The sequence below is a fragment of the Citrus clementina genome, unplaced genomic scaffold (assembly GCF_000493195.1).
Source record: "Citrus clementina cultivar Clemenules unplaced genomic scaffold, Citrus_clementina_v1.0 scaffold_5, whole genome shotgun sequence".
Lineage (NCBI taxonomy): Eukaryota > Viridiplantae > Streptophyta > Magnoliopsida > Sapindales > Rutaceae > Citrus > Citrus x clementina.
This window is the reverse complement of record NW_006262201.1, coordinates 8,942,023-8,956,268: the sequence shown is the minus strand read 5'-3', so window position 1 is coordinate 8,956,268 and position 14,246 is coordinate 8,942,023. Positions and strand designations below refer to the sequence as shown.

General features: G+C 35.5%; 1 protein-coding gene and 1 non-coding gene across 2 annotated transcripts; one reads left to right on the top strand and one right to left on the bottom strand.

Annotated features, from left to right (window-relative positions):
• Window positions 1–11,552: 11,552 nt before the first annotated feature.
• Window positions 11,553–12,769, bottom strand: LOC112097858. Its single transcript, XM_024183450.1, has 3 exons — window positions 12,630–12,769; window positions 12,189–12,357; window positions 11,553–12,068 (listed from the first exon to the last, which is right to left on the bottom strand). The coding sequence occupies exons 1-3, from the start codon at window positions 12,767–12,769 to the stop codon at window positions 11,553–11,555; spliced, it is 825 nt and encodes a 274-aa protein (XP_024039218.1).
• A 1,152-nt stretch (window positions 12,770–13,921) lies between these two features.
• Window positions 13,922–14,028, top strand: LOC112098723. The gene has a single exon (XR_002905832.1). It is a non-coding gene; the product is annotated as a small nucleolar RNA R71 (small nucleolar RNA).
• Window positions 14,029–14,246: the final 218 nt, after the last annotated feature.

Sequence of the window (14,246 nt, the reverse complement as noted above, 5' to 3'; positions counted from 1 at the left end):
AGATAATTACCATTATTATGAAGAAAGTTTTGATATCATTGCCATGTTTATTATCATTCTGGTGACTGGTACGTCTCAAGTATCATTTGCTTAAATAATACTTATGTTTATTTGAAAATGCCAGTCTATGATGACTCTTCAGGAGAATCTAATGATCTTAACAAAGCTGGGTTTATAATTCTTGTGAAATGGTATCCACTATAAATAATTGATGTATAATTATTTGTTTGATATAATTATTTGTTATGAAAGCTATGCACACATATACAACTCGTATGGAACCGCTTAAAAATGCTAAAAATATCTGCACAAATTTATTGCTGGACGCATATATACCCTTAGTTTGGAAAGGTAAATTATTATACTAGACTGGCACCGATCGTTTTTGTAATTACCAATTTTGTTAACCGACATTGTCACATTGTTAGCGTGTGATTAACTTCTTAGCGTTCATTTGAGGTTTATTTTTTAGGTTTAAAAATGATTTTGAGATCTTAAAAGTTGATTTTGGTGATTTGCAAATTCAGTTTTATCTTTAATACATTTTCATTCTCTCACATATATTACATACACAAATTTATTCTTATTCAATTAGAAAATAAAATTTAAAATAATCATTACTATAATAATTTTTTTTGAGATTTTACAGCACATTAGACTTTTTTTTATGTTCAAATTTAAGAAATATAACTGATTGTAGTTTGATTAAATAATGTTGATTAAAATTCATAGTAATTTTCAAAATAAAATTTATCAAACATTTAAATAGCTTATTATTTATATAATGCAACCAACATTTTGAGGTAATTGTACTAGATATGCTCATATGCAAAAATAATCTCAAAATACCGAATATAGGCTTCTAATCATTTGACTTTGTCTTTTGTTGCACATGTATGAGAAGTTATGTGAAAAATTATATTTAAAAAATGCCCTTATTTAAAAAAAAAAGTTATTATTTATAAATCAGACCACTACTAAGACTAATTTACATACATTAAATTTTATGAAGTATACTCAGATTTTTACAAATTAAACTACTTTATATACATTAAATCTTATAAAATATGCTCAGATTTTTACAAATTAGACTACTACTACTATGTTCGGATTTTTACCCTCACTAATATTCAAAAGACGTTTAATTTACTCGCATATTAGACTACTACTACTTTACTCAAATTTTTATTCTCATTAATATTAAAGAGACGTATTTTTAATCTACTCACACTTCGTAAACAAAAAAATGTCTTCACTTAATTAAGAGAGAAATTAAGTGCCCGTATTACAATATGACAACTCGAATTCATGCTCTCACAATTGTGAGAGCATGAGTTGTGACGTGGCTGGCTTGTTCGACATACTTGGACTCGCTTATTGGTTATTACTCCACCTTATCGTAAAAGTCGAGAATCCTCAACTAGGGTTGGTTTTTGTTTACCTTGTTAAGGTATATTCATGTAAAACGAGTTTATATTGTTAGTATTTTCAGAGGAATAAGGAATATTTAAATGAAAGTAGCCACAATTTTCTGTGGCTTGGACATTTGTAGGATGACTGAGAATCAGAGATCCTCTGCTGGCTCGCTCTGCGATTGTCAATCAGTGAGAGAAAAAAGTGTTATGAAAATGAACAAAAAAGAGACGTACTTGTTACATGTTCAATGAAAAAAAAAAAAAAAAGTTGCAGAACTCTGCACCTAACGCATGGGAATCATCATTTCATTCCACTCGTATGATTGTGAGTCATAAAAAATATCTAGGGCGTACGTTTAGAAAATTTAAAGAAAAGATCCAAAATTAGGACCGATCTATAAAACAACCCGCTTGCCAAAATCATCATACTTTGGGTACTAAAAGAAAAGAAGGAATCAAAATTGGACCACTATTTATAAATTAGGACAAAAACCGTAGAGAGAAGGAAAAGAGTCAAACAAACTGGTCAGGGATTATGTGACACATCTAGATCTACTACTCGGGAATTTAAACGAGTCCACTTCCTTTTACCTCACTTGATTACTCGGTTTCATCAGCATTTCATAGGTAAAGCTGTAACTCCCTCCTATCACACTAACATTAATGATTTTGCTGATATAACTGTATATGGGAGTACCATTAGAGATATTATAGTTCAATGGTAAAGAGCTTTAAATGTAGAAGAAAGAGTCTATGAAAATTTCGTTCAGGTGTTTTACTCCAACATGGAACTTTTCGGTACCCGACAAAATAGGATAATAACCCATATAGATGGAGTTTGTATTGAGTTTGATGAGGATGACCTGAGTCACATTCTTGAGATACGATATGAGGGTTTAGACATTTACACGACTAGAAAAGAGCTTAACTTTAATGATTTCCAACACGTAGATGGTGTGAGGAACATTTGTAGGCATCGTGATCTTTCCGATGACCTATGTTTATTGTCCTTTTGGTCTCAGGTCCTACCTTTCCAGGTCAGCATTCTTCATTATACTCCAACACATGGTCACACCTAAACAAGGTCATAGTGATAAGGTAACTAGGCTTGATGTCGGTTTACTAGATTCTCTCATCCGAAGAAGGCGAGTGAGCTTATCATATACTATCCTACATCATATGTTGTCCATACCCACAGTGACTAACCGGTCCCTTCCTTATTGCAACATCATTTCTAGAATACTGAGGCATTTTAATGTACCCGTCATTGCGCCCGTCTATACAGAGACAATGAAGCTAGGTAGAGAGATCATTTATGGAATTGCATTCCATAGGAAATGTGGAGAGTGGTGTTGTATATTTTTAGTTCAAGTGCTATTGGTGTCAATGTGCAAGTGTACACAACAAGTAATAAAATGATGAGTAATCAAAATTGTCTCCACAGGGATTGATGTTACTAGAGCTGCTACAGCAATCTCAATAATGTAATCTCTTTTCTAACTAAAAAATAAATAAATTGACTAGAAATAGTAATAATGCAGCAACACAAAATGTAGAGATACTAAAACTAAAATTCACGTTAAACACACAGTTGAATCAATGAACAAGTGGTAGTTGAGTGAGCAAATTCTCTTTATGGGGTTGACTGTTTAGTGCCTGTTAAGTTAAGTTGCTACAACATATTCTACAGCACTAGGCAGAATTCTCATGCATCCTCAACCGTCGCATGTTGGATATCTTGTACCTTTATGCAACTTAACAGTGACCAATTGTTATGTCAACATAAAATATGGTATTACAAACTTAGATTCTCTTTACCCTACAAGGTGAATCCCTATATCTAGTTCATCGCAAATCTTAAAACAAGCACAACCCTTTTAGGATTCAAGTTGAGACTCGATCCAGAAAACTCAATTTAAGACCAAATATTACTCTAATATGTTCCACTAAGACATGTCATGTTGTGGCTCTCTCTTAACTTGTGTCATTAAATGGGAGGTCAACCGAAATAATGAGTGTAACATAATTTATTAGAGTAAAATGCTACAATAGATGCACAACAACTCATATAAACAGTCAAAATCCCATCTAGATAATTTGTCACTCAACTACAATTAAATTCAGTTCATAACTTGTAAAAGAAAAATAAACGTCAAAGTTTCAGCCATCAAGTACATATTTTCAACCAAAGAATAATGAAGAAGAACAAGAATAGAATGAGAAAGGTTGAATCCCAAATATTCTGCAGATTATGTTATTGGTGCAGACTTGCGTCCTTCTCTTCAATCTTCTTACTTGTTTCTTTCTTGTTTTTCTTTTTATCGGGATTGACAACCCTCTTAACTTATGATGTATGCTCATTTTATAGTTGAAAATTAGGGTAAACAGAAGTCTAGGTCGCGTATCTTCCTGATTAGGAAACCGCAGATCACAATATCCTGCAAAATTCTCTTTGTCGTTGTTCCACAATTGCTACAGCAATGGCAATGTTGCTACAACAACGATTGCTACAGCAAATGCACTGTTCTAGATTTGCTTCAATTCTTCTATAGTCAAGTTTTTTCCTTATTTTTGCAAGCCTATTGCATCAGCATTCCTTCCTTGAAATTTGAGCTTTCGGTCACCTACAATTGTGCACACAATCTAAGTACAAATTATCTTCAATCAAATAAAATTTATTAAGAATAAACTAAGATGAATGCTTATGCAAAATATAACAAAAATGCAATGAAAACACATCATTTATTCTCTAAGTATTATTGATTTAAGTCTAAAAGTACCATGATAACTCTCATTTCATAGAGTTATCACACCCCCAAACTTAAACCATTACTTGTTGTTTGAGTGCAATTTATGCACTAGTTTTGCATTGTTTACTTCCCTTAATATCGATGTTTTGCACTTAATAATAGTGATTTACTTGTGTTTTACTTTTGTAGGTGCAATTCTATTGATTGGTGATAAAATTGAGCTATAAGATGATGTTTAAGGATGATTGTTCTCTTGGAGAAATTATAAGCGGCAGAAGAACTTTGTTGATAAGGCGTGGGCGCGTGCTATCAACTGTGGACCTGCAGTTTTTAGTTTAACGTGTTTTGTATTTTTGGTTATTTTTGTAATTACGAATTTAATATTTCAGATATTAGTATTTTATTTTAAATAGAATTCTAAAAGAGAGGAGAGAGAGAGTATTTAAGGGAGGAATCTATTGTGAAAATGGGGGATTGGAGAAAAAGAAAGAAACCCTATATCTAAACTTTTCTCTTCTCTCTATGAAGAACTAAACCTATTTTTCTGGTTGAAGGATAATGAAGCTTTGATTCATCACTACTGTGAGATCTTTCTTATGCTTTAATTGTTTTATTACTTTTTGGGTATTTGTTTATTCTCTGAATTAGTTTCATGATTATGTTTGTTAATTAGGTAATTGGCCACTATTTAATTATCAACTTAATCTATTGTCAATTAAAGGATTCATCGTATGAAGATTTTAATGTTTGTGACAAATAACATAGCAGTGAGTTGTGTTATGAGAATAAACAATCTAATTTCAATGAATCATCATATGTGTTGATTAGGATTTGAGTCTCTCTGGTCTTTCAGGCTGTCAATTGATTAAATCCTATGATCGTATCTAGGGTTGTCTATTGATTAGAGTAATAACCAACGGTCGTACCTTGGTTATCGACTAGTTAAGGAGAGATTGGCTATTAAAGGGTCTCAGTAGCTATAACCGGTCTATTCATAAGTAATAATAATCTATATTTGAATCAATGATTAGTAGTCGAATCAAGCTGAGTTAATTCCTTCAACCAGAGCTTTCTCTAATTTGAATTACAACTTTAATTTGCATTCTTGTTATTTTAATTTGATTTTTATTATTGTCAACAATTCCCCCATTTTACGTTTTACGTTTCAAAAGGATTTAAATAATTACCGATCTCTGTGGACACGACCCTGCTCAATCACTATACACAATTTATTTAGAGTATGAATTTATTTTTGTTGGCTTCGACAACCATCACTTGTCCTCAAGTAATGACAACAATACTAACACTTCAATCACACAATCATGCAACAAATAACTTAGCTCTGTCATCAAATTGTGCAAGGATTCTTCAACCATCAGATCACACTCTTAATCATACAAAATTACCATAGCAATTTAAGTTTTAGACTTAGGCCTCATTCTGCTCAGAGTGTGTGTGTGCCCCTTTGATTAAGTTCTAAAGGTGCTATAGCATTACACATGCATTGTATATAATTCAGAGGTAGAACAAAACTATATTCACATATAGGGGAGCATAATTCACAAATAAACTCAAACTGTGCTATAATAAAAATAACCATTTTTTTTTGTCTTTCTTCAATGTATCATTGATTTTTCATGTGAATATCGATCACTTGTAATGATGACACCTAATTACTCAACCAATGCACCGATCAGAGGTGATGCATCAATACTCATAACATAGTCTTATCTAAAGACATCTTTAACTCAAGGCTGAACATGAGGCTCATGAACAGACCTGGCTACTCAATATCCTAGACAGAGGACCTCTTTCTCTTTCTTCTCTCTCTCTTTATATATATATATATATATAGTTGCTACAGCAATGCTCATAACTCTTATTGCCTTTGGACTCAAGTCTGTATATGGGGTGCATACTCAGCCCTGGTTACTCAGCAACTTAAGCCATTAGAACAAAATTTATTTTATAACAAGGACAATTCAACAAAAATTTCTCCCTCCAAATTTGAGATATGTTTTACCCTTTTTGGTTTTCCTGGCTCTGCTACAGCATACTCATGAAACTTAATCACAATTTAAGTGTTGAAACAGAATTTCACCCTCATCTATAAACTATCCCTACATGGCAGTCACAAGTACTGAATAACACTCATTTTTTCTTCATTAGATTTTCCAATCCATACACAAATACTAGATAACGGAGCTTCACATAACACACAGCACAAGCACATGCACTCACAAACACATTACATAATAACACAACCCCCCAAACTTAAGAGGTGATGTATCCTCACATGCACACAAAAACAATGAAACGGAAAATGCAAGGAAAGATAAAAGCATTTAAGAGGAAAAGAAAAGATTTGGAAAAGCAAAGAAGTGAATAGAGCTTAAAGGGGTCTTATCTAATATGCTGCAGTAATGATTCATTTCTTTTTCGCAGCACTCCGCAAACGATCTTTAGGTGAACTTCGAGGTGTGGTGACATATTTTGGTTTCTTTTGGTGAAGGGGTAGACTGATGGAAGGGGTGGCCTGAGTAGCTCTTGTGCGTTTGGGCTCTGGTTCCACTGGTTCTATAGTGCCTCCAGAAGTTGCCCCACGCCATTTGCTGGTGGCAGAAGGCGATTTGACTGGAAGCTATGGAGGAACAGCAGGAGTGGATTTGGCTGTAGCAGCATCCTCAGCAGTTATCTCAGCGATGATGTTAAGTAAGTTCTTCCTTGCTGCGAGTGTATGAGTAACCCGTTCAGCAGCTGCTTTGAATTGTGCGTCAATATCCTTGGACAGCTTCTCAGATTCCTCATCATGGAAGATTTTCTCCTTGCCCTTAACAAATAGGATTGGTATTGGTGGATCCTCCTAAATATCATCTTCATTATCATCGCCAATGGTATGTTAACATTGTTCCCTAGTTGGTGGGACTTGGGATGGCTCGATTTGGTCATCTCCTGAATCTCTTTCGTCCTGTTGTTCAGTGGAGCTATGGGCCGCTGGTACAGGACTTTCAGCTACTTCTTGTGTTGGCTGGTCCTCTTCTTCTGGTTCAGCTGCACTGTCTAATTTTGTTGCAACTTCCTCACTCTCAGCTGCAGGGGTTCCAAAATTGAATTGCTGCAGTAGAGATTCTGGGAAGTCCATGTGGTGATCTTTCATGTATACAACAAACTAGTGGAGGTGATTGTCTAAATGCATTAAATATGCCCAGAATTTTCTATTTTCTCTTTGCTGGGCAACAACACACTGGTTAATGCTGGCACTAAGTTCTTGCAGCTTTTTCTTCATCCCCACAGCTCTACGAGTACTTGTGACAGCCACTGGCTTGGTTGGTGTTGCAGCAGTCTCGCCTGCAATTCTCTTTATTGCTCAGGCATTCAAAGCCCATGTATTCTTAATTAACTCATCTTTACTAGGAACCTGAACCCCAGATACAATACATATACCCGTAATCAATGATGGGAACAAGAGGGCTATGTTTTTGTGTTGTTTCATTGCACATTCTCTAATTTCCCTTTCAAGAATAGTTCCCACATCAATTGGGAGTCCTCGAATAAGGACATACAAGAGCACCAATCACTCTTGGGACACAGTTGTAGTCTGGGTTGTAGGCATTAAGCAAGACTTTAAAAACTCCACCCATACTCTAGCAATAGGTGTAAGGTAAACTCGATTAACAACCCAACCTTCCTCATTAGCCCATGTCCTTTCTTCCACAGTAAGGGTTTTGAATATTTGGTTCCATAGTTTATTATTCAAGTTGGCAACCAATTTGAAATACTCACACTCTATGTTAGCAGGCAAGTTATAATAAACATTAATGACACGGGTATCTAAAGGGGAGTTTTTTACCCAAATGTTGCATTGATCATGTCTTAGCATGTTAGCAAAAAATTCCTTGACTACAGGTAGCACAAGGTCCCTTGGGTGTTGGTAGAAATCTGCCCATCCTCGCCTTGCTACAGCAGAGTGGATGGTTTGAAAAATCCCCAATGGATTAGGCGAAAATTGAAAGCCTTTTTCTTTCAACAATTTCCACGGCTCTATAAATTCTTCAAATTTCTCCTTTGCTTTATAGCTTTGGAAACAAGAGGGATCCTTAAGACATTGTGATGTGATCTTGTACTTAGGTATTGCTAGAGCAATCTGAGAGTGCCGGCAGGGGTATGAAAGGGTATTTGCTACAAGGAGTTGGAAAAGGGTCGATTAAGATGCTACAAGAGAAAGAGAATACGATTAGAATGCCCTCTCATTGAATAGTAAAACCATTATTTATATACAAAAGAGGAGTTAAATTAGGAAATGAGATAAAATTTAAAAGAAGTTTTAAATTTTTAAAACACTATTAAATAGGGCAAGTAAATGATTACTATGCGGTAATGTAGGGATTGGAATCCCTTCAAATCCTTATCCATATTCTCAACACCAGTTGTCATTAATGTGTGACTGCAATGGTAAAAAAAATTAATTCCTTATGTGTCCCTATAACGGTAATGGTTCTACTGCAACACTCAATTTGCTTGCTGCAGCAAACTGATGAAAGGTTCCATGCTGGTCTGAGAAGTGCTATCTAGTTAGATTGCTAAGCATAATGCTGCAACAGTCAGTACTGGAGTCCCAACAGTTGTGCTTCCCTTTTTTTTTTAACATAAGTACATTAAAGGAAAGAAAAAGAAAATGCTAAGTGACTTTCTTAATTGTTGGGTTGCCTCCCAATAACGCTTGATTTTTGGTTCTTCAGCCTAACGATCCTGTAATGGTTCACAATGTTGGGTCTTTGAGGAGTAAAACCTCTTTTGCATGGTCCATAACAATATTCATGTAATGTTTTACTCGTTGCCCATTAACTTTGAATTCTTGGCCTGTTCTCTCATCTAAAAGGTCGACAGCCCCATGTGGATAAATTCTGATTAACTTGAAAGGATTAAACCATCTAGATTTCAATTTTGCTGGAAATAGTTTTAATTTTGAATTGTAGAGTAAAACTAGTTGGCCTGGAATTAAATGTCTCTACTGGATGTGCTTGTCATGCCATAGCTTTGTTTTCTCCTTGTAGATCCTGGCATTTTCATAAGAAAACAATCGGAGTTCATCAAGCTCACATAGCTAAAGTTTCCTCTATTTGGTTGCAACATACATATCCTAGTTTATTCACTTCAATGCCCAGTATGCTTTGTGTTCCAACTCAAGGGGCAAGCGACACGCTTTTCCATATACAATTCTATATGGAGACATGCCAAGTGGTGTCCTGTATGTTTTCCCATAGGCCCATAAGAAGTCATATAATCACAATGACCAATCTTTCCTGGTGGGATTCACTACTTTCTCCAGAATTCATTTTATCTCACGGTTGGACACTTCTGCCTGATAATTAGATTGTGGGTAATACGTTGTAGCAATCTTATGCCTGATTTCATATTTAGCTAATGCTGCAGCAAATATCTTATTGCAAAAATAAGTGCCTTCACCACTAATGATTGATCTTCGAGTCCCAAACCCTGAGAAGATGTTTTTCTAAATAAAACTCACTATTGCCTTGGTATCATTTGTTGGTAATGTTGTAGCGTCCACCCATTTAGACACATAATATACAACAATTAGTATATATAGGTTCCCAAAAGATGGTGGAAATGGGCCCATGAAGTCTATCCCCCATACATCGAAGATCGCCATTTCCAAAATATTTGTCAATGGCATCTCATGTCTTTGAGATATGTTTCCTACTCTTTGGCACTTGTCACAGCATTTAGAAAACTCATAAGCATCTTTAAAAATAGTAGGCCAGTAGTAACCTGATTGCAGAACTTTAGCAACTGTTCTGTGGCCACCAAAATGTTCTCCATATGTTGCAGCATGGCAGGAATGCGTTATGTGTGGAATTTCTTCATCTGAGACACATATTTGAATCACATGGTCTGAGCATAACTTGTATAGATAAGGTTCATCCCACTGGTAGCTTTTAACATCATAAAGAAACCTTTTTCTCTGCTGATAATTCAGCTCATGTGGCAACAATCCACTTACTAAATAATTGGCGAAGTCTGCATACCATGGAAGTCCATATTGCTGGAACATTTGTGCATGCTGTAACATAAGCAGTTGTTCATCAGGAAAAGTTTCAGTAATGTCGTGCTTAGTTAATGTGCTGGCATCTGCTTCTAGCTGTGATAAATGATCTGCTACTTGATTTTCAATCCCTTTCCTGTCCTTGATTTCCAAATCAAATTCTTGTAACAATAGGATCCATCTTATCAATCGTGGTTTGGCATCTTTTTTGGAAAGTAAAGACTTTATTGCTACATGATTTGTGTAAACTATTACTTTAGTGCCTACTAAGTAAGCTCTAAATTTATCAAAAGCAAACACCACTGCTAGCAGCTCTTTCTCTGTAGTGGTGTAATTAATCTGAGCATTAGTAAGAGTTTTGCTAGCATAGTAGATGGAGTAAAAAATTTTATTCTTTCTCTGCCCCAGTACTACTCCAACAGAATGGTCACTAGCATCACACATCAGTTCAAATGGTAGACTACAATCTGGTGCTATAACAACTGGTGTTGTTACTAAAGCTTTCTTCAACTCACTAAAAACTTGGAGGCAATCTTAATCAGAGTTAAAAGGCTTGTCATGCTCCAGTAGTGAGCATAACGGTTTAGTTATTTTGGGAAAGAATCTTCTATAGAATCCAGCATGTCCCAAGAAGTTTCTAATACCCTTGACTGAAGTTAGAGGTGGCAGTTTATCTATCATTTTTATTTTTGCCTTATCCACCTCTGTCCCATTTTTGGATACTCTATGCCTCAACATTATGCCTTCGTGTACCATAAAGTGCCATTTTTCCCAATTAAGTACCAAGTTAGTTATCTCACACCTTTTAAGCACATCTTCCAGATTGGGTAAACAATTATTATATGTTTCTCCGAAAACTGAGAAATCATCCATGAAAACATCCAATGTTTGCTCAAAATTGATAGCATACACCTCTGAAAAGTTGTTGGAGCATTGCATAAACCAAAGGGCATTCGTCTAAAGGCAAAAGTTCTATAAAGACAGGTGAATGTAAGCTTCTCCTAGTCTTCTGGTGCTATAGCAATTTGGTTGTAGCCTGAATACCTATCTAGGAACAATAGTAATGTTTTCCAGTAAGTCTATCCAACATCTTATCTATAAATAATAATGGAAAGTGACCCTTCCTCGTGGCTTTGTTGAGCTTCCTGTAGTCCATACAAATTCTCCATCCAGTTACTGTTCTTGTAAGAATAAATTCATTCTTCTCATTTGCTACAATAGTTATTCCTCATTTCTTTGGAACACACTGTACTGGACTCACCCAACAGCTGTCTGATATCAGGTATATAATTCCAACATCCAACTCTTTGATGACCTTTTTCTTCACCATATGGATGGGCTGATTCCCTCAGTGTCTACCATAGTCCAATCAATTACTTTTTTGTATTTTCCCAGCACATCTACCGGGCTTCTTTCTTGATTTGCATTTAGAGAAGATGAAATGATTACAGGGAGTTTATTATTCTTGCCAAGATAAACATATTTCAAATGTGAAGGTAAAAGTTTTAATCCAAGAGTAGGAGGTGATTCAATAGATGGCATTCTTGGCTTTACTTCCTTGTTTAAGAGATCTAGAGATTTGAAATGTATGTGATGTCTTTCAACTTGCTTTTCTTTTAACCATGCTATATAAATTGCGGCAACATCCTCTTCTTCCAGACTTTCAAAAGTGGCAGCTTTGATGACCTCTTTACTGTAGCACTTGTCTATTCTTTCTGTTACAATAAGATCTATAACACTTATGAAATTGCAGTCTTCTATCTCATCAGGACTTTTCATAGCTTCTAATACATTGAAGGTGACTTGCTGGTCATTTACCTTCATAGTTAATTCTCCTTTCTGTACATCAATTATGGTATTTCATGTCTCTAAAAAGGGTCTTCCAAGTATAATTGGTACTTCTTTGTCTGTATCAAAGTCTAACACAATGAAGTCCATTGGGAAAATGAAATTTTCTACCTTCATCAGTACATCTTCAATCTTTCCTTCAGGATATGCATGAGATCTATCAGCAAGTTGTAAGGTAACTGTTGTTGGTCTACATTCTCCAACTCTCAACTGCTTGAACACAGATAAGGGCATTAGATTAATGTTTACTCCCAAGTCACAAAGTGCTCTGCCATTGTACCTATTGCCAATAGAACATGGTATTGTAAAACTTCCTCAATCTTGCAGTTTCTGAGGAATTTTATTTTGAAGCATAAGGCTGCATTCTTATGTTAGGGCTACAGTTTCAAATTCTCCCAGTACCCCCCCAAACAAAACAAGCAAAGGGGGGAATTTTTTCATCTATTTTGTATTATTTTGGCGGCATGGCCGAGCAGTAAGGCAGGGGACTGCAAATCCTTTTTCCCCAGTTCAAATCTGGGTGTCGCCTGATCAACAAACGATAAGACTCACAATCCCTTATTCTGCTTGGCTGGTCTAACTCGCCGAATCTTTTCCAGCAAAGTACGTGACTCTTGACATTCAGTTTCAAATTCTCCCAATTTTCTCTTCCTTACTAAGATATCCTTCAGAAATTTCACATAGTTAGGCATTTGTTCTAAGGCTTCCACAAAAGGTATGTTGATATTGAGATGTTTTAGCACTTTTAAAAATCTGCCAAATTGTTTATCTTGCCTTTGTTTTTGAAATCTTTGTAGGAAATGAGGTGGTGCCTAAATTGCTGCACTATCATAGGGGGTACATGTTTCTCTTTTGGTTGACTATGAGTTGTCACTACTGGTGTTGCAGCATCTACTTCAGCGGGTATTGAAGGATTTTATTCTAGAGTTGTAGCAACCTGGTAACTCTCAACATTATCTTGATCACTGGCTTATTGTAACTCCATCTCAACTTGAAACTCTTCTTGTAATTAAATAAGGTCTAATTTTTTTCTTGACATACCAACATGATTATCAACATTCTTTTCAGATCTTAAGTTGATCACCTTGTAGTGTTCCTTACCCTCTCTTCTTGGATCTTCTGTATTGCTGGGTAAACATCCTTGAGGTTTGCTACTTAATGTTATGGCAAGCTATCCAATTTGGTTTTCAAGGTTTCTCAACGATACAACTTGACTTTGCACAATTGCTTCATTCTTTACAATATATTCCTTGATCAGTGTTTCCAAGGAGCTGAGCTGATCATTGCTACTGTTTCTTTTCCTTTGAGTTTGCTGATGAAAACTAGGTGGTTGAGCAAGTCTATTCTAGCCACTGGATGTTGTAGCATGCTGATTCTGGTTGCTCCATAAAAAGTTTGGGTGTTGCTTCCATTCAGGGTTGTAAGTATTAGAATATGGATTGTTTTGGTTCTGTTAGTTGAAATTGCCAACATAATCTACTGATGCTGGGTTTCCTAGGCAGTTATCAAACAAATGCTTTTCTCCACAATACACACTGGAATTGTCAGTAACTTGCTTGACTGTTGCTGAAGCAATAGTCATAACTTTCACCATATTGGTTAATGAAGTTACTTGGGCTGATAGTGCTGTAAATACATTTACATTATGTATTCATGCTGCTCATCTTACTATAGTTTGTCCAGTTGATGGCCACTGGTAATTATTATTAGTAATTCTCTCCACAATTTCATAGGCTTCATTGTAAGATTTAGATAATAAAGCTCCATTTGCTAAAGCATTGACCAGTAATGTAGTACTTGGATTCAACCCATTATAAAAGGTTTCTAACTATATAAAACAGGTAATGCCATGGTGAGGACATCTTCTGAGTAAATCCTTAAATCTCTCCCAAGCCTCGTACAAGCTTTCACCTTTAAGTTGATGAAAATAAGTGATTTCATTCCGCAATTTTGCATTCTTGGTTGGTGGGAAGTATTTCATCAAAACCTTGTCAGCCATGTCATTCTATGTTGTGATGGAGTCTGATGGTAAAGAATTCAACCATGCTCTAGCTCGATCTCTTAAGGGGTAAAGAAAGATTCTAAGGTGGCGTTTGTTTTTTTGTCTGAAATTTGAATAGACCTTAATTAGTCTGAATTCTAAATAGATCTGAATGTCTGAATCTGAAT